This window comes from Protomyctophum parallelum (genome assembly GCF_964188405.1).
Source record: "Protomyctophum parallelum genome assembly, chromosome: 3".
Classification (NCBI taxonomy): domain Eukaryota; kingdom Metazoa; phylum Chordata; class Actinopteri; order Myctophiformes; family Myctophidae; genus Protomyctophum; species Protomyctophum parallelum.
Genome location: NC_139698.1, coordinates 49,065,464 through 49,090,132, shown reverse-complemented (window position 1 = coordinate 49,090,132; position 24,669 = coordinate 49,065,464). Strand labels below are relative to the sequence as shown.

The following is a 24,669-nucleotide window of genomic DNA, read 5'->3' as shown; positions in this document are numbered from 1 at the left end:
GATCAAATACTCTTTGCCTTATTCACAAGGATATTGAGAAAGTACTAGTATAGCATTTGATCACTTCAATTAAATATGCACTACAGACTTCTGGTCAGTCCGTCACATTGACTATATAGTCTTTAACCAATTCTGACCGGGCACCCATTTTGGTGTCAGCAGCATGTTATGCTTTAGCTATTTAAAAATAGCAGATCTACAAGCTCATATCGCGCCACCGAGTGGCGCGATACGAGCTTGTAGGTCTGCTATTTTTTAAAAATCGAAGAACGACTGACATTTTTTAGAATCTGATCTCAGGTCAGAATGGGTTCATCAGACCAGTGTGTGTCCAGTGGAAACCTTCGTATGAATCTGATCTCAGGTCAGAATGGGTTAACTGAGGGGACGGAAAAAACGACAGCGAGAAACGTATGGATGAGACAGACTGTTAAAGTCCACTAGCAAGAGAATGAAACCCGGTGTGCCCTTGAGAGGCAGAGAGCACCAAAAAGTCAACAAAGGTAGAGGCCTGTAGACATTCACACAGTCCTAATCTGGATGGAATGAGCCATGAGAGCACAGAGGAACTAAAGAACAACCCACTAACAGGTCTCCCCTGACCCGTCTCTCCGAAGTCCCCTCTCTCCCACCTCCACTTTCTCTCCCTCGTTTCCTCTCGTCCTCGCCGCATGCCTCACCCCATCTCTCTCGCTCTGTCACCACCTCCATCTGCTAAACAAAGTTGCCTGCCGCCGACTGGACCCTAGAGGCTGTTGTCAGCAGGAAGGTGGCTATAGCCGCCCGGCCCGGAAAGAGAAAGAGAGAGAGAGAGAGTGAATGAGGGATAGAAAGAGGTGTATGTGAGTGAGGGTTGGTTGGGGGCGCACGCGTGGAGGGGGTGCAGTGTGGGACGAGGAGATTGAAGCGTTTCTAATTTAAATAAACCCTTCGGCAGACTGAAACTGGCAGTGAGTTTCCCTTCCGTTCACCAGGAAAGGAGAAGAGAGAGAGGAAAGAGAAGGAAGAGAGTGCAGGGGTGGGGGTGAGGGCAAAAAAAGAATGGAGCGATAGATAGGTAAATAGATAGATGGATGGATGGATTGTTATAGAGACATCTCCATTGTTGGTATATGGTTATCCGACTGGGAGAGTCAGAGGGCCAGAGGATGGGGAACAGCTAGGGGGAATGGGACTGAAATGGTTTAAGATGTAGAGGAGCTTGATGGAGGAGGAGAAGGGACCAAAATAATGGGGGGAGAAAAAACACTGACAAGACGGGGGAGAGAATAGGAAAGAGTAAAAGTTAGGTAATGGAGAAGTGTGTGCGTATGTGTGTGGAGGGGGGGGGGGGGTTACTCACTTGGACACACACACACACACACACACACACACACACGATAAATAGATAGAAAAGCTGAATTTCTGCAAAAAAGAAAGAAAGAAAGAAAAGAAAGATAGAAAGAAGAGACAGAGAAAGTCAGACTTTGATGTTCTTTGCGTGGTGGGTCTGATCAGTCACATCTCATCAAAAACTTGGCCCAAGTTATTTTTTTTCCTTTCTTCTTTTTTTAATGACTCCCAGCTTCCAGTCACACTGCCATGGTCTCTTCTCCGTCACACTGTCTCCCCCTGTCTGTCCCTTTGGCTCGTCACACCGATGGCCTGCTAACGGCATGCCTTCCCTTCCTAATAGCGTGCCATGGAGCAAGGAGGTGCAAAGTGACATAAATAAATAAATATTATTAAATTAAAATGTATAAATATTATAATTTCAATGAAATCAGTAGTCTACAGATAGAAATGTAGACAAACAGACAGGTCCTGTAAAAGCTTAAAAAATATAGGTTTAAATAATAATAATAAATGTTAAAAAAGTGTGGATGTGGGTGGTGGGGTCCCAAATATGATGTAGGCCTATCTTTAAATAAAAGGACTGTCTACACTAAAGTGCGAATATATAGTAACCTACATATCAATTGAATAAGTCAACTGAGGGGCCAGGGCTTGACAAGCATGCAGACAAAAATGACAAAATGCGATTACACAGTCTCTGGATTAAAGGCGTGTGCATGTGCGTAAAGGCGCGACACGCGCGTGTTTGTATATAGGCCCACAGGTAGGCAACGTAAAGTCTATATAGGATGGAGAGAGAGAGAGAGAGAGAGAGAGAGAGAGAGAGAGAGAGAGAGAGAGAGAGAGACCGTTTCAACCCCCCTCCTTCAAACATACACACCGAGAACTAGCTCCAGCGGCGCTGGAGTGGAGCGGCGACGCGGGGAGAACCATAAATCTTCATATAGCGGCTGTTTTGATTAATGCAGCCGAGTCGAGCTAGGGGGCTGGACCTATCCCATTACGGACTAATGGAAGATGGAGCGGCGCTGTCTCCACCACTAGGCCCCTGTCATTTGTTCCACTTTGCAGTCCATTTGGCCGAGAGACTACAAGCCACTCCATCAAAAATATTTTCAGAGTTAATTTCCGCCCGCTTAATTCGCCTTGATTCGGATTGCGTATCGAATGGCAGGATCGATTTTCGCCTGGCGTCTAAATTAAATAAAAGAGGGGGGTATACTTTAAGTCTGCGTTTTCTTTCTTTTCTCTTTTCCATTCCATTCTTCCACCTCTTTTCCAGCCATCCTTTACTGTGGCCCCCCTCATTCTTTTTTTCGATGCATCTCATTTCCTCCTTTCTCTCAGATTTTGATAGGCCCATGTTTGGAGAAGAGGAAGGGGGGGAGGGGGGGGGGGGATCACAGAGCCAGGGTGTAGTTACAGATGAAGGAAGACCTATTGAAAGATAAGCTGCTAAAGTGGATGGATTTATGGATTTGTAATAAATTATAAACAGACACAAATAAAGACATTTGAGTTGGACATGGTGGGAGAGAAAGAAAGAAAGAAATAAAGAGCTGCAGATCATATAAAAAACAACGATGTTCTTCCAATTCCAAACAATATGATCCTGTAGGCTAAAGAGAATGGATAGAAAAGAAAGATTGGAAAGTGAAGAAGAATTGAGCAAGCCTACATGAGAAAAGTGGGGTAAATTAGGGGCATCGGGGTATTGAAAGGGTGAAATATAATAGGGGGAAAAGTACCAAAAAGAAATGAAAAGAGGCACACAGAAAAAAAAATGTGCAGTGACAAATTGGTCGAGTGTGTCGCGAATTCCCTTTTAGATTTAAAGCCGCGTGTAGCCTATCGTCATATCTTTCCAGTGTAATTTATTTTCTCATTTCTCTCGGCCCCTCAGTCCCCCTCAGTCCCTCTCTCTCCATCTCTCTCTCTCTCTCTCTCTCTGTGAATTTATCTGTTAGCCCCCGCTCAGTCACGTGCGATAGAGGGAAAAAAAAGTCAATAAAAGTCTCCAGCGACAACTGTTTCCCCCGTCGGCCTCTTGTCTCAGTGGCATTATCTTCCCTCACTGCTCTGCTTTTCTATTTGTTTATTCGCCAAAGTTGCTTTGCTCCTCCTCGTTTCCTTCTCTTTCAGTTGCATTTCCTGTTTCTGAGCCCCCCTCTCTCATATCATAGGTTTTACAGGCCCGAGCTTCTCCCCAGAGAGCCCTATTGATTTTATTCTCCCACTAACAGTGAGCCTATGCTTTGAAATTACAAAATCAGGAAGCTGTAAAATCCATCTACTTGTAGCTGCTCCAGAAATATTTCTATAGCCAGCCATCGGAAAGAAAGTTTTCGATATTAGTGCTGCTCTAAAGTTCACAAGTTCACACATAGACCATGCCGTTTTCGGTCTTGGCACATAAACACACTTATGAATTTCAATCCATGTTACATATATACATCAAAGATTGAGTTATTACTTTTGTGCCATGTCTCAAAGTGGCCAATCCCTTTATAAAATTCTGTTGAAATTCATACATGAGTAACTGTATCGCGACAGACACGTCAAGTGCACAGTGTTAATAGACATGGATTGGGGATTAAAACAGTCATATTCCAATTACAGGGTGGTCTCCAACCTCCAGGCACTACCATGACAATTATGACACATCACGGTGCAGACATGAATGGGCACTGGATGAAGCCTAATTTATACTTTGTGGCATGACAATGACAATGTTGCTTGCCTAAAATAACTGTTTGAAAGAAAGGAGGAAAGAAAGAAAGAAAGAAAGAAAGAAAGAAATAAAGGACACATTGCATCGTTGTTGGTGAGCGACACTATCGTATGACACAGTATGAATTAGGCTTAAAGACTTGGCAGTAGTAGTCGTGAGTTTGGAGAGGTCCTCACTGAAAGAGACCTTCCATCTTACAGTACTCATTTGCACCAATACTTAATCGGGATTCTAAATCTATAACGACAACGCCACATACTCTCATCCACTCTGCACGATATTGGTGGTGGTGGTGGTGGGGGGGGTGCATAAAATTGATAGACCCCTGTACCTCGGGCACCCTTGAGGGGTATATACCACCGTGGCAAGCAGGAGTGATGACCAAGTCCACCCAGCAATATGACTTGTTCAGTCAGCCCACACCAATACCAGTGTCTCTATTTCAGTCACCACATCTGTTATTGTCTGATTCTTAAGAAAAAAGTGGCTGAGCGCGGAGAATAATGAAACCAAAGGCCAACACACACACAGTCAACAAGCCCCTGGTAAGAAACACACTGTGTCAATATTAATCTCCCTGACAGAAAGTCGAAATATGGCATCTGTCACACATCATCTTCCCTCTCTCCTGTCTTTCTCTTGAGTGGAGATGGAGAGAGACAAAGAGGGAGAAGAGTGAAGAGAAGAGTAAAAAAAAGGGAAGTTGTTGGAAATTGAGGATATGGTTGGGAAAGTGCAAAGGACTTGTATATACACAATATACTGTATACCATAGGCACATCTGAAAGACTTTGTTCTATAATAAAGCCTGTATGCCAAGTGAATGTATTATTTTGTGTATTACTTTGTGGTAACTGATGGACTCAAAGTAATTCCAAAACATGTCAAAGTCAAGAAAATTGTAAGTACTTTATTTTTTTTAACAACTCATAGTATATAAAAGCAAGCGCTTGCATTGGTGTACACTACAGCATATACTGTAGAGTGTACTGTAAGTGTGTGTGTGTGTGTGTGTGTGCTGTGCACACATCAATGTGTGTTCTTATCTACATGGACATACATTATGTGAATGAGAGCACAGCAGTCCACAATATATGACAGCTCTTACAACATGAAGTAGTGATGAAGAAGAGGAACACAGGCCAGCTCCCCTTAGACCAAATCCTTCCTTAGGCCTTGGGACGATCAGACTAGATCAGTACTTGGACTCTGATATTCATGAAAAGCTACATCTTTTGTTGCAACGATGCTATAGCCCGACCTTCCCAACATCAGTGCCGACGTCCTGCCGGAATTGTATATTTTCAAGGTCAACAATCCATCCAAAGCGCAACAAGTCAAAGAGCGAGGTCCAGGCTTGCTGACTGTAAGGCAACTATCAACAGGATTGCGCTCATAAACAGTGATGCTCAAAGACGCCAGCAATCATGGCAGAACATCTATAATATGAGATAACAAAGGACAAAAGACGGTGATGAAAAATAAAAATGTCTTCCTATATATTTCATCAGCTTTCCCTGAATGCTGGGGCATTTTCTCGCGCCCCCTTATACCTATCCACCATCCTTTATTTATCCTTCAATCATCTCCGTCTCTCTCCACCTCCTCAGCCTGTTATCCCTTTCTCCCACCCATTTCACCCAGAACACTTTCCTCTCTTTCATCCTCTCCCCATCCGCTTCCTCTTTGTCCCACCTCTCCTCTTTCTCCTCCTCCCTCTGTCCTGCTGGACCTTTTCTGCTCTTCGTCTTCTCTATCTCTCTCTCTCTCTCTCCCTCCCTTTTACCCTCCCACCCTGCCTCTTTTTACTCCCTCCATCTCTTGCCCTCCCTGGCGCTTCCCCCTCTTTCCCCTGTGATGAATGAGTCTGTCGGATGGGTGCAGTTCATATTTACTGAGCAAGGGAGCGCACACTGTCACTCTCCCTCGCCCTCCACATCTCTATCCCTCTGCTAAACAGACAGAGAGAGCAAAAGGTTACACTGGGATGAGAGCGAGGGGAGGGTGGCCACGGTCAACAACAGATCCACAACAGCAGTTACCCACTGCCATACTAGTGTGGCTTGTAGGCAGCACTACACCACTCTCATATACTACATGGACTGAAGCACAGCTTCAGTGCAATGGTATAGTACCAGTTAGAGGCATCAGCAGAGGCAAGGTACAGAGCTCATCGGAGCCGGCTGTCAATGCATTGACGCTAATAGGGAATAAACAGGGTCTTATTCATCCCACTACTACATGCAGCTCGGCTCACCTTCCACCTGCGCTCACCGGCCTACTCTCTGCACTCAACACAATTTAATTGTTGCTTTCTCTTCGTCCTTCCTTTGAGCAAGCCATGCTTTTAGGCACGTTTGTGGACTTGCAAGAGAAAGAGAGGGGAGCCGTTGCCAGCTGTGTCTTACCAAAGGGTCCTCAAAGTACCCGGTTTCATCTACGCCCACACGCGACTGTGTTACAGGGAGGAGGGGGAGTCAAACGGGGTGTTTTGACCTGTGCGTTGACCCCTTCATGAATGAGAGGAGTGGATGCGGGGCCCTGCCGGAGCCCAGAGGGATGGGCAGAGAGCCCCGCAGAGCCACCATCTCTTCCCACACACTGACCTCAGAGGCCAAGCCAAACGCCAAAACCACCGCAGTGTGACGACACCGGTGACACCACAGCGCCAACGCACACGGTGCGTTCCTCTGCCAAATTGACAAAAATATAGACAGTAAATACGAGGAAAATTGGATAGCTCGAATTACTTCAACCCCCCATCCACCGCACACACAGACCCACACACACGACAGAGGGCACAACTGGACTTTTATAAGATCCAATATAGGGGGTAATTCAATTTTTTTCCCAGACTATATCCTAAAAGACTACCAACTGCCTGTCAGCGACGGGGACAGATTGAAAATGCCTTCGCCATTTGGCAATGGGATGAGGAGAAGGCTAAATAAATGTTAGGTTTTATGTTTCGATTTGTTGATGATTTGCAGTACTCACAGACATCTTAGTCCAACAATATCTGCACCGATGAAACATAATGTTATATTGTAGACATGCATAGAGTGTAGTAGAGCCTTGCAAATACATCTCATATACTGTCTACACGCACGCACGCACTCACACACACACACACACACTAGACAGAAGGGAATAGGAGGAAAATAGAACAGAAGAGGGGAGATACTGAGTGCAGGGAAGTAAAGCATCACACCATAATGATCTGAATATTATGGACAATTGGACACAGAGAGGGGGTAAATTGGACATGTTGAAAGTATTTTAGGGAGCTGAGAGGTCTGAATGCGTCATGTGAATACAATGACCAATATCATAAAAAGGTCTGTGTGGACGAGACATGCTGCTGTTGTAAATATCCTCTAGAGGTTCTAAAAGCTCCCTTCACCACAACAAATGATAGGGTCAGGGGGTGAAATACAGGGATCATTATGAGCTGGAGAAACACTGGACATTTCTGATGGAAATGTATGATGTTCCAATAGGGTGAAAATAAAAGGCAGTCCTGTGATATCAGTCCCTACGGGTCACACACACAAGGTTCCTTATTCCGTATCAGAAGAATCAGAGTAACTATTTGACAAAGCCTATAGTAGCTGCACAGGAGTTTGCCTCTGTGACATGGTGACACATTACATAAACAAAACAGGTAAAGTTCTACTTCTTGAATTAAAGGTCATGCTTTCAACAGCTATTGGTTTCCCCCTGGTGCCTTGAGAGAGGAATTGCCACTGCTTCATTTACTGGCCTTTCAGGGCCAATTCAGCAGCCAACTCATCTGCATTATGGCTTATCTGAGCCTCAAACAGTGGCATATCCGGCCTGTCACCCCAATAAACAATAGAAGAAATACAAAGACTCAACAATAGTACCTTTATCTCTTAGGATGCTTTCGGTGCTGAAGTCGTGTGTGTGTATCACTGGACCCCCCCCCCCCCCCCCAACAACAACACACACATGGGTCCTACATCATATTTGTCCATCTGCCTGCCAAGCCGATGGAACATTCCAAAAACGTCTGCCGCACAATCCATCTCAATTTTCTAAATCTATTAACTTTCTTTGTGTGGCCTGCCTCTCCAGAAGCCCCGATCTTTAAAAACGTGGTTGTTCAACAATTATGATAACTGCAACAGAGGGGGGGGGGAATTAGAAGATCCACCCCATTCATCTCTCTGCCCCTCCTTTGCAACAGACATGACGCGGCTAAATGAAAAATGGACACGCTTTAAGAAGTATTGATTCCCACTTTAAACAAAAGGTACACTCAATATTATTTGGCCCTAAATACATCTTTGTTATCTGTGCCCGAGTTGCGGTTACTGCGGTGTCCTCGTAATCACGGACATACAAATAATAGGCCAATTCCCTCTGAATTGACCCAGACAGGCCTGTTGTCCTGTGATGCATACCTAGGGTGTAAATGAATGTGAGCAGGAGTTTCTTAAGACTACACCTTACGGCGTTATCAGGGGAAAATATGCCCTTGTGGTGTGGAAGCACAAAGTAATATAACACAAGTGGTGAGAACTTGTTTGTTTTAGAAGGCAATCTGAAAGTGTGAAGACATTTATCCACATGGGTATCACTAAGGCAGGGACACTACAGGTACAGGTAAAAGCTGATGCCTTAGGCTATGGTGCCATGAAGTCAGACAGGCATCTGGTAGTACAGATTGTGTTACGTCATTTATTTTAATTAAAACTCCTCAATAGTCTGATGCATTTCAATATGCAGTTTGTTATTGCATAGGTACAAATGAGGTGGAGGAAACGGGTACATCAAGGAAAGTAACAAGGTTTTCAATGGAGAGATAGCCATGGTTTAACATTCTTTTTAACGTTATCTATTAAAATCAATAAACATGCTTACTTTCCCATACTGATTATAGGCCTACTAATAATACTAAGACATATTTTGATTCACTCCATTTTAGTTTAAAATGGAGAGAATCAAAATATGTATAGCAACTTAAGTATAATAAAAAAGACCTATAGAAAAAGGTTCAACCAAATCACCTTGCTGTACATTTTAAATCATGCCTTATCATTAAAACTTAAGTTTTGTTGAGTACACACAACTTACACAATTACAATTCTTCAGAGTGAAACTGTAAACCACACAAACTTTACATTACATCATGGTCTCCATGATGCTGACTGAGGTTTATACGGTATATTATGGTAATTTATACTTGTGTCTTCACCGTCTTTCCAACAAAGTGACCAAATACAATAAAGTCTCAGCTCTTCCACATTTTAAACTGCTATTTAAACAATATTCTACAATACTGAGGTCTGTTTAAAACAAGAAATATTGGCATTCCAAAAACAAAAATTAAAGTCCTGTGGCTTGGTTTAATATTCAAAGTTTGGGCCACAGCAGGCCAATGGATTTTGAGACGATAGTCAAGAGCACTATAAAAAAATAATGGCATTTTTGTTGTATTCCCTCAGAGTCTGATCATCCCCATCTGTGTAGTGGAAAGTACACAAACATGTTCATAAAGGACAAATATCAGCATAGAAAAATATAAATAAAAAGCTAATCCATCTCTAATACCACTGCATTCAGTGATACAATTAAAATGGCAGCATGTTTCATGAAAAAAAAAGACATTTGACTAGTAGTGTTCATGAAGTTATTACGAGAAATTCAGTCCTTGTGGCTGCATGCTTGTTAGCTTTAGTACAACTTGGAGGGGCCGTCTTCTCTATAGCAGCGGTAAATTAAACGAAATAAAATAACAGTGAGTGGTTGGCTTTGTCTTCATGCCATTTGTTTAGCAGTCAAACAAATGAGACTCAATTAAATTCACACATATTAGTGTCAATTTGGAATAATAGTACATACATTTTTTCTAAATGCATAACACCCCTTTTGTATGGCACCGGCGCCTAACAGAGAGGTCAACAATCCCACCCATTCCTACGACAACCAGATCAATGCTCAAAGACTCTCCCTTCTGGCTCCAAAACTGTGGAATGGACTCCCTTACATCAGTTGGGACAGAATAGAAAAACTTAGGTATGAAAACAGCGACTCCCTTCATTCACTCAGGTTTTCTGACATTTTCCTTTTAACACATCTGCCATGATGAGTCTTCAGATGATCGGGGCGTTTAAACCAACGGTCACAATAAAGGCACTGAAACGGCCTCTTACACATATGGACCTGCTTCTTGTGCGACTTCAGCCCGTTTTTCCAGCGAAAAGCTTGGCCGCACTCATCGCATTCATACGGACGTTCATCCGAGTGAAATGCGGCGTGTAGGACCAGTGACGCTTTGACAGCGAACCCTTTATTACAAATGGTACACACATAGGGCTTTTCCCCTGTGTGTTGTCTTCTTTTATGTTTGGCAAGGTCTCCTGACTGAGAGAAGCCTGACTCGCACTGGTCGCATTTAAAGGGCTTCTCACCCGTGTGGGTCCGATGGTGGTTCAACAAGTGGCATTTGCGTTTGAAGTTCTTGCCACAGTCCTTACATTGGTAGGGCCGTTCTCCTGTGTGTTTGCGCATGTGGACCTTCAGAACCGCCAAACTGACTACTTTTAGTCCACAATCTCCGCACTGAAGAGTCTTAAAATGGATCCGCATGTGACTTTTCAAATTAACTTTGCTACTGCAGACCTTTTCACACTCTGAACATTTAAATGATTCCTCTGACCGTGGGAAATGTATCTTCCGTCTGTGTTTGGTTAGATCACTCCTGTAGCCGAAGGACTTTCCACATTCGGCACAGGAAAATGCCTTCTCACCCGTGTGCACGACCATGTGAATACGTAGAAGTGTCGCCTGCGAAAACCTTTTCTTGCACACTTCACATTCATGATCTTTTATCCCCGTGTGTACAAACATGTGCTTACGGAGCGAACCGGTATCTCTGAAGGCCTTGCCGCACTCTTTGCAGTCATAAGGCTTCTCGTTGGTGTGCAGGAGCATGTGTTTCTTAAGATTGCTGGGGTTTGGCGTCATTTTGCCACACACTTTACAATTCACGCCTACAACAAGGGATAGTGGTTTTGTATAATCAGGATGAGCGAATATTATTTTGGTTTTCCTACCTACACAATGGTGAGGGCCCTGGCCCCAGGACTTCTTGAAACTCCTCCTGCAGTTGGAGCAACGGAGATGTCCCCTGTGCGTGTGGACAGCCATGTCATGCCAGCTCCGGCAGTGATTCCTCAGGTTCCTCAGGTAATCAAAACTGCGAGCACAGACTGGACACGTGTGTTTTTTCTTAGGAGGAGCGGTAAGATGTGCCTTGTTTTTATGAAGACTTAGCTGCCCTGGAGTGAGGAAGGTACGATCACACTTAAGACAATTGTACCTGGCTTTCTTTTTGAACTGGAGCTTTGAAGACAGTTGTCTGACTGCGTCAATGTACTCATCAGGGTGTTGGTACTTTATATGATGCCGTAGGAAGGTGGGGTCTGAGAAGCCAAAGGTGCAGTATGGACACGGGTATGAATCCGATGTCATTCGCACAGGCACAGCTAGAGGGGGAAGAGCAGACAATCAATGATGGAATGTAAAAGCCAGTAATAATACGTGAAATTAAAAAAAAAACAATCACACCTGTGTGAAGTGAGGGGCGCTCAATGCTCATATCATCATACATCATCATGACTTAATACGTCTATTTGCTCAGACACACTTTGTGTAGGACAAAAATAGACATTAACCGTTTCAGTTCATACGACGCATGAAGCCGTCATAAGGATTCAGAAAAAATTGTGCCTACGACGTCTGTGGCCGTCCTAGCGACGTCCTAGTGACACGGGGCGAGATAAGAATATTGAGAATTTTTCCTATTTTATTTTTTGGCATTTCGCTTTTCGCTTTCCGTACACTAACGCTCTGTGCAACTATTAGCTTGTCATTGACTCCCATGTTAGCGCGGGGGAAAGAATGACTCGTATCTCCTAATCCAGGGCGCTCTCCGTGGTGATGAATGGATCGATATGCTGGCGCTTCATTTCTGCTCCTCATCCGTCGCTCCCGCAAAATATGAACGCTTTTGGCCCAGGCCGTGGCGTAACGGTCTGGGCACCTGACTGGTAATCCAGTCGCAGTGTGCCGCGGGTTCGACTCCCGAGCCCGACACGGCCTTTACTGCATGTCATCCCCCATCTCTCTCCCGTTTCCTGTCAGCCTACTGTCTGTCCCTTCAAAAATCAATAAAAGGCGTAAGCCGCAAAAAAATATCTTTAAAAAAAACGCTTTTTGGAGCGTAAAAAAAGATGATCAGGGATGTGAGGTCACTTTGTAAAGTCAACTTTTTTAGGAAAGTGTTTCCGGTTCATGGCTTTCAGAGTAAAAGCGATCAGACAACTCTGGCACCCCGGAGCTTCTATTTTGATGCACTTCCGGCACTAAATGTGTTTTAAGGCAATTTGCTCAGACACTGACGTAACATTCTCCATTCATTGTCAAAGAGCAGACAATCAATGATGGAATGTAAAAGCCAGTAATAAGTGAAATAAAAATAAAACAATCACACCTGTGTGAAGTGAGGGGCGCTCAATGCTCATATCATCGTACATCATCATGACTTAACATGTCTATTTGCTAAGACACACTTTGTGTTGGACAAAAATACAGTATAAACTAAACCGATTTGCTCGTCCACATATGACGTCAATTCTCCATTCATTGTCAATGGGAATTTAATACAAGTTTGTGTAAGACGAAAATCTACACTAATAGCTGAATATAGGAGGGCCCCTCAAATGGGAGACAAAAGATAAAACTATAGGTCCATGTTTGCTTGATGTATGTATGTGTGTGTGTGTGTGTGTGTGTGTGTGTGTGTGTGTGTGTGTGTGTGTGTGTGTGTGTGTGTGTGTGTGTGTGTGTGTGTGTGTGTGTGTGTGTGTGTGTGTGTGTGTGTGTATAAAATAACTTACTAGAGATGCTCTGATCAGGTGTTTGGGGACCGATCCTGATCACTGACTGTTTTTTCTCACGACCGGCCGATACCGATGCCGATCTTGTGCCTAAGGAGAAGAATGTAATATTTCCTAAATTATATATGTCAAAACTGTTCCTGTGTATGTGGGGAGAAAAGGGAGAATGTTTAGGCCTGTCACAAAGATGCAAAACGATATTATACAAGTCATTTATCGTCCGATAACCGATCGGTGGCCGATTGATCGAAGCACCTCTATAACTTACAAACACCTTTAAAGTAAAATCAGTACTTGAACGAATACTAAATATGAAATGGAAAAATCACTCGTGTGAGGTGAGGGGCGCTCTTATCAAATTCATCATACATCCTCACACATCACATACCGTGCTCAGCCAATCAAGTCATTTCCGTGGAACACACAGACACACAAAGCTGGGCATAGGAGGGGCTAGCGCACCTCAAAGATATATATAATGAAAAGGTTGATTGGGCCCACCCTAGTTTGAAACATAATGTCAACCTCTTCTTCAATCCCCTAGAGGCTAGGGCCTAGCCTACTTAATCCTAAAACTACTACGTCAATTTCTGTTTTGAGTGAACTCACTCAGTAGAAACATTCATAACCTAGTGAATTTCACTAATGGACATTTATTTAGCATTTCATGGATACAAGCGGACAAAATTAGTTTGGCTGGCAGATAGATTAGAGTTAGGGTGAGAAGTTCAGTTCTGCTTTTTTGCTTGGAAAGGAGCCAGCTTAGGTGGTACGGGCATCTAGTAAGGATGCCTCCTGATGTACGTCCCACTGGAAGGAGGCCCCCGGGCAGACAAAGGATCGGATGGACAGATTGTATCTCCAAACTGGGCTTGGATCGCCTTGGGATCCCCCAGAATGAAGTTACTAATGTTGCTCTGGAGAGAGAAGTCTGGAGCTCTCTGCTGGAGCCGACTACGGATAAGCGGTTGAAGATGGACAGATGGATGGATTTAGTTATACTTTGCTTCAAATAAACTATCTATAGTGTCATGTCATGACCCGGGCCGGTGGTGTGGTGGTCCAGGCACCCTAGGCTACAATTCCAGCCTGTCAGCGTGTTGCGGGTTCGAATCCCGATCCCGACGACCTTTGCTGCCTGCCACTCCCCATCTCTCTCCCCATTTCCTGTCAGTCTACGGTCCTATCAATAAAGGCATAAAAGCCCCAAAATAAATCAGTGTCATGTCATGTGTCATCATATCAGTGACAACAATCAAATAAACCACTTAGTGGAGATGACTAAAAGACCTTCCTCAACAATTTCACTTAAAAAAACAATTACCGGTAATAGTGAGGTGTCTTACGTTCATTGTTCATTGGTGCCTCCTCTTCTTCATAGTCTTCATTTAAACATGGCTCACTTTCTCTCTTAAATGTCGTGGCATGCCTTGAAGACTTTCGTCTGACTGTGTCATTGTGCTCCTCACGGTGATGGTACTTGACATGCTGCTGTAGGAAGGCGAGGTCTTTGAAGGAGACGGCGCAGTACGGACACAGGTGGGAACCTGGAGTAATTTGCACAGGCACAGCTAGAGAGGGGAGATCAGACAATTAAAGAGGGAATGTAAAAGAGTCATAAAAGAGGGAATTAAAATTGTATGTGTGGTGTCTTACTTTCATCATTAGTTGATGCCTCCTCTTCCCTGTGGTCCTCATTTAAACCTTTCTCACTTTCTCTCTTAAATTCCAATTTACTATTCTGTATTACAGGAAATAATTCACCTAACTCATGGTCTATTGCCTCCTCTTTGACTTGCTTGAAATTCATCTCATTCTGTATTACAGGAAATAATTCACATAACTCATGGTCTATTGGCTCCTCTTTGACTTGCTTGAAATTCATCTCATTCTCCTGATTATTGCTCAGCATAACCCCACTGGGTTGCAGAGCAGTCTTTTTAGGGCGCCCAGGTCCTCTCTTTGTAGATTTGATCATCGTCCCATAATCATTATCCTGATTAATACTCAGTTCAACCACACTTTGTTGTACAATATACTTTTTAGGTCTGCCGGGTCCTTTCTTTGTAGATTTGATCGTTGGCCCATTCCCATCCTCCTGATTATTGCTCAGTTCAACCCCATGTTGTGCTATAGTCTTTTTAGGACGGCCAGGTCCTCTTTTTGGAGATTTAATCACCAGACCATTCCCATCATCCTGATTGTCGCTCAATTCAACTCCCTTAAGTTGTACAATAGTCTTTTTAGGGCGGCCCGGTCCTCTCTTTGTAGATGTGACCGTCACCCCATTCCCATTATCGCCCAGTTCAACCCCCTCATGTAGAACAGTCTTTTTAGGGCGCCCAGGTCCTCTTTTTGGAGATTTAATCACCAGACCATTCCCATCATCCTGATTGTCGCTCAATTCAACTCCCTTAAGTTGTACAATAGTCTTTTTAGGGCGGCCCGGTCCTCTCTTTGTAGACGTGATCGTCAACCTATCCCCGGCATCCTGATTGTCGCTCAATTCAACCGCCTTAAGTTGGAAAATAGTTTTTTTAGGGCGCCCTGGTCCTCTCTTAGTAGATTGTATGACCAGCCCATTCCCATCCTCCTGGTTATTGCTTGGTTCCACCTCACTATGTAGAACAGTCTTTGTAGGAGGGCCAGGTCCTCTCTTTGTAGAGTTGACCATCTTGTTGTGGGATGTCATTAACTACTCCCGAGTTGTTTTAGGATATATCTCCTCCTGACCTCTGTCATCAGCTTGTGTTTTTAACCAGATTAAATATATCTCCCTTCCGTAGGAACAGTCCTTTATGTTTGCACTGACTGCAGGTGTCTTCTTTGGGGTGTCTGATTCTCCATTCTCATGGTTCTGCAGACAAGACAAGAAATCATTAGTGGGTTAAAGTTTGCCAACACTCACCCTATGTGTCTGATTGTGGAACTTCCTGATAATAAGATTGTTAACTAGTTCCATAGACGTCTGTTTAATCGTTGAACTTATGCTGTGAGGAAAAATATTTTGTTGTTTTGGATTAATGAGAAACCACCCACAAAGAAAGATTGGCACAAAATAATCATGCAGTGCATGTCGTTGGAATATATAACCTGCCTGCCACGCACCACAACTGATGCCTTCTATAAAATATGGGACCCATAGGCTATTCACATTTTATTTCATAACAGGCATCAGATGTAGAAGAGTGTAGAAGGCACTGGCAGGTTAAAAATTCCAACAGCATGATACAATGCGTGTGTGTGTTCAACATTTTTTTATTATATTGGGACACTTGCTTTGGCAATGTAAACGTATGTTTTCTCATGCAAATAAAGCTAATTTGAATTGAATTGAGTCGACATGTTATCGTGCTTATGTGGTAGGAGTTTAACGTTGGCATTGCTATAATAATCAGTCCATGTTGTATTTACGTTCAGCAATTTGCATACAAACAGGCTACATAGCTTAGCTTTCCGCTATTCAGTGAATGTGCACCCTGTGCACTGCAGTGATAACTTTACCTGAACAGTGTCAGCCTGCCTGCCCGGATAGTTTTTGTGTCGACCTGTGTGCAGTGTCTTATTTAGTACCAACTACCAACCATTATTTCATCATGCATACCTTTCATGAATAAAGTCAAAGTAGTGTTGCTTACCGTGCGGACAAACCTCGCGCCTGTGAGGTTTGAAAGCCCGCCCACTGTATATCCGGTCATTTGCAAATGCACGCAGCGTTTCCGTATCTGCTCTAGACCTAGACCGGATCAGCTTTGATTGATTAACAGTTTGCAAAAAAAAAAGCAGAGCAGGTAGTTTCATACTAAATGATGCAACCCAAGAAAGCCTTAGGGAGCGGCTTGTTTCCATTGGGCTCCTGTGAGTGTGTAATCCTCTCAATTCATTAAAACATTGAGACAATTAATAGCCTATAGCCTATACAATGATGGAGAGGAGGGCGTAAAAACTAATTGTTCGAAACATGTTGGTATTTTAACCCGTTTGTAATAAAGTACCTTGATTTTACACCATCATCTGATCTCCATCATTTTTAGAGTGCTCGGATCGGTCCTCTCTTTTCAAGTTTCCCGTTGATCCTAGACCTAGAAGCACCACTTCTAGGATTTCAAAACTTTACCCTACATATTTATTTTGATTTCTAACTGTTTTATATGATGTTAGTTTTTGCATATATTTGTATGTCATTACTCATTAAATGTTCAGATGAATCGAATATGATTCATGAAGGAGGGGGGGGGGGGGGGGGGTTTCTCTGGTGGAGAACAGCTCTACCAGAGAGCTCCAGACTTCCCTCTCCTCTCCTCTTCCCTTCTTCCTCCTGGGGGGTCCCGAGGCATTCCAAGGCCAGTGAGTCGATGTAATCCCTCCAACTGCGCCTTGGTCTGCCCCGGGGTCTCCTCCCAATGGGACGTTCATCGAGGACCTCCCTAGGGAGACGCTCGAGAGGCATCCTAACCAGATGCAGGCATCTGGTTAGGATGCCTGGCTCCTTTCCAGGTGAAGAAAGCAGTGACTCTACTCCCGAGTCTCTCTCGCGTGACTGAACTTCTCACCCTATCTCAGGGAGATGCCAGCCACCCGTCGGAGAAAACTAATTTTGGCCGCTTCACCCGCTTGTATTCGCAACCTTATTCTTTTGGTCATGAACCACACTTCATGACCATAGTGTGTCCTATCCTTTACATGGAAAAAGTTTGAGAACCACTGGTGTTGTGTAGTTAAGTTGAAAAACAAGTCCCCATCTGTCCACTCTTTTGGGGTGCAATTGGCTATACTATCAGACAATTATTTTCTGTATAACTAAACAAATCCAACTTGATGGATTTTAAATGTTCAATGAGTAGTAAGGCATGTAATCTCATCCCTAAACTGTAGACATTACCTACATTATCTTATTATAATACAAAATAGTAGAACAAATTCATCAATATCAATCAAAATATATCCTTCATACATTTTTATTTATTTACTTGGGGAGCAATGGGGACAAATAAAACACTGAATACATGCCTGCCTTAAGTACTATTTCACTTTCTTCATGAGACAAATTGGACATTTAAGATGAATCTGCAGTGAAATTGAAACGGCAATCCCTGTTAACACCATTTCTTATCATTCATCAGTCAGGCAGCCAACTGTTAGAACAGGTAATGTAGAATTGCTGTTAATTATAATGCACAAATTCAAAACATTTTGCATCTATAGTGATGACTTTAACAAGTGGAATAATTTCACACAACAGCACACAGTGCATTCAGTTCCATGCATTAATCAAATAATTATGTTATACAAGGTTACATATAGAAAACAACATACGATATAGTGTTGAAATGTGAGGATCTACTCTGGGCCGCCGTCAGCCCACCAAATATATTTGGCATTTACCTACAGTGTACCATCTCCTCAAGTCTCAATCATATTCTGCCTCATGTCATGAGGCCCTCACCACTGCCCTGAATACAAATACTGTAAAGGCCATGGGATAATGGGTGACACAAATGGCCATGCATAAATAAGACGTAATTCAATTATTATTTCCATTAATTCCGTAGAGTATTACAGCTTAAGAAAGTCTTTGTTGTCATGTGAAACATTATTTCCAGCGCTAAGCAGTGAGCACAACTTTCGCCAACTCATGTCAGTCAGTAAAACATGGGAAAGTCATTGACTAATGTACATGAGCTCCTACATACATCATGTAGAACTCAGGCCTGACTCTATACTCCAGCAATAATTCAGCGACATCTGGCCATGTGACCAGAGAGGTGGTGGGAACGAGCAAACCTGCGAAGGCATATGGGACAGGAGTATGGCTTCTCTCCCGTGTGAGTTAACATATGGGTCTTTAAATGTCCGGACAAACGAAAGCTCTTTCCACATTCCTCACAGGTATACGGGCGCAGGTTTGTGTGACTCCTCATGTGTTTTCCGAGGTCCCCGGAAGAAATGTAACGCCGGTGGCAATCTGGGCATTCGAACGGCTTCTCGCCAGAGTGAATCCGTTTGTGCTTCGCCAGGTCTCCAGACTGAGTGAAGCTCTTGCTACATTCAGTGCATTTGTAGGGTTTCTCGCCGGTATGAGTGCGCTGGTGGTTTTTCAGGTGTGAGAGGCGAATGAACTTGCTATCACACACAGTACAATGGTATGGCCTCTCGCCTGTGTGAGTCCGTAGGTGGGTTTTCAGAGCCCCGGGGTCTCCGATTTGCAGCCCACAGTCTCCGCACTGGTGGGCTTTCTCGGTTGAGTGGATTTTTTTGTGAACCCTCAGGTTCCTCCACATCTTGAAGTCTTTACCGCACACAGCACAATGAAACGGCTTCTCACTAGAGTGGCTCCCAATGTGGAGGTTCAGGCTGGACTTGAGCCCAAACTGTTTGCCGCATTCAGGGCAGGAGTACTCCTTCTTACCGGAGTGAGTTGTCATGTGGCTCTTCAGGTGGCATGAACGTAAAAATGCCTTGTTGCATACCTCACATTTGAAATGCTTTTCTCCCTTGTGTATTTTCATATGAATCCTACAACTGCTGCGATCCACAAACCTCTTGCCACAATCCTGGCAGGCATACGGCTTGTCCCCCGTGTGGATACGCATGTGCTGCTCCAAGCTTTGAGGGGTGCTGACCTTCTTGCCGCATATCAAACACTCCACGGTGGTGTCCATACAAATAGGCGTGTCCTGAGGTTTTGTGTCCTCGGGCTCGTGACACAAGTGAGGCCCTTGGCCCCATGTTGCCTCAAAAGTCTTCCCACAGCTGGCGCAGCTGAGGTGCCCACCCCTGGTGGTCACAGACATAAGGTGCCAACGCTGGCAGTGATTCTTCACGTTCTTCAGGTACTGGAAACTGCGGGGGCAGACGGGACATGGATGGAGCCTCCGGGCAGGTGGAGAGGGGTGGGCTTCACGTACATGGTCCCGAAGCAGTGCCGGAGAGCTGAAGGTGGAGCTGCAGACGCTACAGGGGTGTACGGCGCCGGTGCCCGGTTTGGGACTTGAGTAGCATTTGTCCAGCATGGCTCGATACTGCTTCTGGTGGACCCATTTGACATGCTTCTCCAGGAAATCCCAGCTGGTGAAGGAGACAGTGCAGTGTGGACAAGGAAAGAACTCTTCTGATGAGTCTTCAAAAAGACAGAGACAAAGAAACAAAGAAACATCAGAGAGAGCATTAGAATTGTCAAAGGACTTCCAGACTTTACTCCCATTCTGACCTGAGATCAGATTCTACATCCTGACAGTTTTCTGAAAAAGCTATGTTTCTATGTCAGTCGTTCTTAGATCTTTCAAAAATAGCAGGCCTACAAGCTCGTAGCGCGCCACTCGGTGGCTTTGTTACTGTAGGAAGACCAAACGGACCCTTACGGGGTCTGAAATTCTGAGTTACAATGTAACTTACACACTCTTAAGATCTTCTTACAGTGACCAGATTGTTTTGTTTTTGAAAATCCTAGAAAGATTATAATTATATAAAATATATATATATATATTATACGGTGTATATGTAATGTAATTATACCTGTATGTTTTACAAGACCAAGGACCACAATGGAAATAAGTCTCTGACTTTGTGTGTTTTTTATTTATCCTTGATGTGTTATTTACTTATTTTGTATTAACTTGTACCTCTTTTACCCCCCGCAGTTAGGTGACACATTACCTTTCTCCTCTCCTCCCTGTTCAGTAGCATCCCTCCAGCTGGCCTCCTCCTCTTGACCTTCCTCGTCATCGCTCTCATCCTTAACATCCATCTCCAGCTCATCTTTAACATCTGCATTGTCAAAGTCATACTCTGACGCTGGCGCAGAATCAAGCTCATCCTTAATGTTTATGTTTCCTTGTCCACTGTCAGCGTGGCTAGATTCGGATTTGCACTCAACAGTTCCAGAGTCACTGTCAGCGTCCAAGTAGTCGGACTCGGACACCTCTCCAATTTGTTGGGGAACATCTGGTTCCTCCTTGATTTGAATATTGAGACATTCCAGTCCATTGGCATGAGCTTCATTGGTGAAGTCCTCTTCTTCTGCATGAGAGTGACTTATGACCGGTTCACATTCTTCAGCTCTCTTGGTTCTGTTGAGTGAAGCCTTCTTTTCCGCGGGTTTGATCTTCATGTTGTCAACATTTCCTCCTGTTCGTATGCTGTGAAGTAGAGTTAATGAATAGATGAGTGGGATACATAATGCTTCCCTGTGGGACACATTTCACAGGGAGGAACAATGACAGGCTTAGATTCACATAAACCACCTGTTCTCTTCCCTCCAGGTAGGATTTCACTCAGTTTGCAGATGTGCTGCTATCAAACCCAATTACCCTCAGCTTATTATTCACCAGGACAGAATGCTTTAAAGTGTTTAATACCTTTTGCAAGTACAATTATGCCACAGTACTATTTTCCCATGTCTACCTCGCGTTTGACGTAGTCGGTCAAATACAGTACAGACAGGTATAAATGGAATGAGACCGTAATGACTAATGACTTAAATCAAATATATGAAAAGACTATTACATTTAGCCTCCTTCAGAAGGTGTTAGATAGCTTTTATATTCCAATTGATTTGAGGATTATTATATTGGTTATCATTTTCTCCTTTTTGTTTTTGACTTAATTATTTTGTTTTATTATTATTTGTGTGTGTATATATTCTTTATTATCATTGTTTATGAGTGTGGTTCCATGTATGCATGTGATGTACATGTTTCTGTATAGTGTTTATATCAATAAACATTTGACTTAAAGAAAATAAAGTTCTTACATTCTTGGAACCATTCATATTTTTCATGGGGTATACCGTATAACCTCTCTGGGCATTACAAATCTGACAAGAAGGGGGCATTACATATTCCTGCACACACACTTCTGTGTCCCAGCATCCCTAGTCTACGGGGTCATCCCTATGTTCCCTCAGCCCTATGTTCCCCCATTCCAAAACAGACCCTATGTTCCCTCAGCCCTATGTTCCCTCAATCCGATAAGTGCAAGTGTAATAAATGTAATAGTGTAATAAGTATAATAAGTGTAATACAGACAGCATTTTTTCCCAATGAAATTGGCTGGCAGCTTGTCTCGTCTCGTCATAATAATAGGTTCATAATAATTACTAAAATGAATTAACTTGGTGGCGCTATAACAGCCCACTTTACGTTTTGGCTTATAACTCTTGAACCATATCGTTGTCACCACGCATCTAAATCAAGGAAGCAGGCATGGCTGCAATTCATCTTAATGTCTCTGAGCATTTTATCGGGTGCGTAGAGCAGGGTATGGCAGCATCCTGGGCACTATTCAAGGGTGTTTCGATACAGGATGTGTCATGTGTGTACGGTTGCAAGTTGGTCATCACTCATCTCCATCAACTTTTTGCAAGATTCTATAACCTGGACGTGGCAGAGCTTGCTATGCCTCACGTAGTCCTGGGTGTCGCCTCTAGACGAGGCAGGTCACGTACATAGACTTTTAGGTTGGGGTAACTTATGTGAGTTGACCCTGGTGCCTAGGGCATAGGGCATACCCTGGAGCATTTAGGTGGACCAGGACTGTCAGCTCAGTTAGCCCTTGGAGCATATAAAGTTTTCGCATGGCGAGTATACGTGCATTTATACCCTCGGGCAAGAGGGCACGTACTGTGTCATTTCCATTAATATATTATTTTTGCCACGGACATGCAAAACAAGTGATCAATGATATTACCAGAACACAAATGTATAGCCTACAGTACTACACTACTAATTGACTCTTGACGTGTCATAGTGTCTACTCTATTCCACTGCGCTACACATTTTAAATAAGTCAACTATCAAAACGTACAAGCTCACAACAAGCTCACAACACATTACGGCATGTTGTGACCTTGTAGATCAGCAATTGTCCTTTTTTCTTAGCCTATAATGACATGCCCAAAATTGGGGTGTTAAAGTAGTTAGCTATATAGTTATATGGGAAGTTATCCACTGTATACTGGCAGGTGGCCGTCCTGAGACAGGCATTATATGTGGCATAATGCATGGTCCATGTTCCATGTTTGGGATTTCAATAAATTGGTCTTATACAGTAAGTAGGCTACAGTTGTGATTAATGAAGGCCATGTCAGGATTTAAAGGAATGCAGTGTCATAATAGTAGTTTGATTGTGGTGCCCAACGTTGATCAGAGCTGAGGAGGTCTGAGGATCAAGGGTTTCCATGAATTATGCTTGTTGAGTGTTATTATAATATGATTTAGTTGTAATTGTAATTTGACACTTTTAAACACTTTCTAACTATTTACTTGTCCAGTTCTGCCCTCTAACAATTATGTCATGCCATGTTCTTTTCCAATGTGGTCATACAGTTGACTTGACTCACACATACCATGACAGATGTGGTACCGATATCGCATACAATACCACAAATCTCCTGCAACATACACACGTATTAATGAGCATGTCATCCTAACACTATATATTTAAAATTGTGAAAATTAAATAAAAAATATATACGGACATACGAACAACGTTCACTGGAGTTCACTGTGTTGTTGTGGAGCATTTGCTATAACAAAGTAGATAGACTAGAGTACCCATGTAGTGCCATTGCTGTAACTTGGTATATCTGCAATGTGATGCTGTTGCTGCAGGGTGAACTATGGGTAGCAAATTACATTATAGTATAATTGATGCCTTACAGCCCCCCCACCCCAAATCACCACCAGCCCCCACTGGAGGGAACATAGGGTCTGTTTTAGAATGAGGGAACCATGGGTACGGTCCCGCATCTACTACGTGGCACAGTAAGTGCCCCCAAAAGTGGGATTGGTTCATTTTCTACGCCAGATCTGTCTGAGATGCACATAACAGTTAGATCTATAATAATTACATATTAAACATGACCACAATGACATTAAAGCAAATTATACAAACAGGCTGTTATGTGGAGTGACCCGCATTCAATTGGTATTGTGATTGTATCTGGAAATCGTCCTTTAATTAAATAATGTTAGCTATACACACACCTACTAATAACAAGGATAATATTAACTACGAAAACTATACGTAGCATACCAACGTGCAAAGATAATATGGGCGAGTATTCATAATTTCCTTTATAATTAACTAGGTAGTAACGTAAATTCGTAGTAGGCTACTACAGTGCAGTGAGCTAGCTATGGCTAGCACTGTGCTGTTGTGTTGTATCATCATGGTGGATTTTATTTCTTGCTAACAGTTGTCATTGTCGCTCATTCAAACTAGGCCAGCTTGTGAGTGATCGTGAGGAAAAGACCTACCTTTGTATGTATTTGAAGCGATTACTGCGCTAAAGTGGCTATTTGGTTGTAGCTGGAAGCTAGCTAACTAATTAGGTTGTTTCGACAATAATAATACTGGCGCTACACCTATCGAATCTTGCGACTCCAGAGGTCGCTGTTTTGCATTTTTGTCATTTACAAATAAAAATGTACTGTATATATTTTAGGGAAACATGGCCTATATCTGCACCTCTCCTTCTCTCTCTCTCTCTCTCTCTCACACACACACACACACACACACACACACACACACACACACACACACACACACACACACACACACACACACAGTGGATGAGAGGTCAGTGAAGAATACCACCATCATATCAGCCAGTGGTTCTGATATGATGTCCTCTTGATGGCTTTCTTCCAGTGCTGTGTCGGTCTTCTCTGGTGT

At 43.3% G+C, this 24,669-nt stretch overlaps 2 protein-coding genes across 2 annotated transcripts; both read right to left on the bottom strand.

Annotated features, from left to right (window-relative positions):
- Positions 1-9,700: 9,700 nt before the first annotated feature.
- On the bottom strand, positions 9,701-15,129 carry LOC310856369 (uncharacterized protein). Its single transcript, XM_083761750.1, has 4 exons — positions 14,650-15,129; positions 14,340-14,564; positions 12,994-13,083; positions 9,701-11,580 (listed from the first exon to the last, which is right to left on the bottom strand). The coding sequence occupies exons 1-4, from the start codon at positions 14,969-14,971 to the stop codon at positions 10,130-10,132; spliced, it is 2,088 nt and encodes a 695-aa protein (XP_083617876.1). The 5' UTR covers positions 14,972-15,129; the 3' UTR covers positions 9,701-10,129.
- Positions 15,130-18,041: 2,912 nt separating this feature from the next.
- Positions 18,042-24,360, bottom strand: LOC310855846 (uncharacterized protein). The gene is made up of 3 exons (XM_083761009.1): positions 24,252-24,360; positions 20,650-21,131; positions 18,042-20,113 (listed from the first exon to the last, which is right to left on the bottom strand). Exons 2-3 carry the CDS (start codon positions 21,101-21,103, stop codon positions 18,729-18,731), a joined length of 1,839 nt encoding a protein of 612 aa, XP_083617135.1. The 5' UTR covers positions 21,104-21,131; positions 24,252-24,360; the 3' UTR covers positions 18,042-18,728.
- Between the last annotated feature and the right edge of the window lie 309 nt (positions 24,361-24,669).

Excerpts from the sequence above, each read along its gene's own strand:
- LOC310855846 (XM_083761009.1), bottom strand. The coding sequence starts at position 21,103 with ATGAAGATCAAACCCGCGGAAAAGAAGGCTTCACTCAACAGAACCAAG. Across the intron at positions 20,114-20,649 it reads ACAGGGAGGAGAGGAGAAAG|ACTCATCAGAAGAGTTCTTT; the intron begins GTAATGTGTCAC and ends GTCTTTTTGAAG.
- LOC310856369 (XM_083761750.1), bottom strand. The coding sequence starts at position 14,971 with ATGATCAAATCTACAAAGAGAGGACCTGGGCGCCCTAAAAAGACTGCT. Across the intron at positions 14,565-14,649 it reads GGCATCAACTAATGATGAAA|CTGTGCCTGTGCAAATTACT; the intron begins GTAAGACACCAC and ends TCCCCTCTCTAG. Across the intron at positions 13,084-14,339 it reads GGCACCAATGAACAATGAAC|GCACAAGATCGGCATCGGTA; the intron begins GTAAGACACCTC and ends TCTTCTCCTTAG.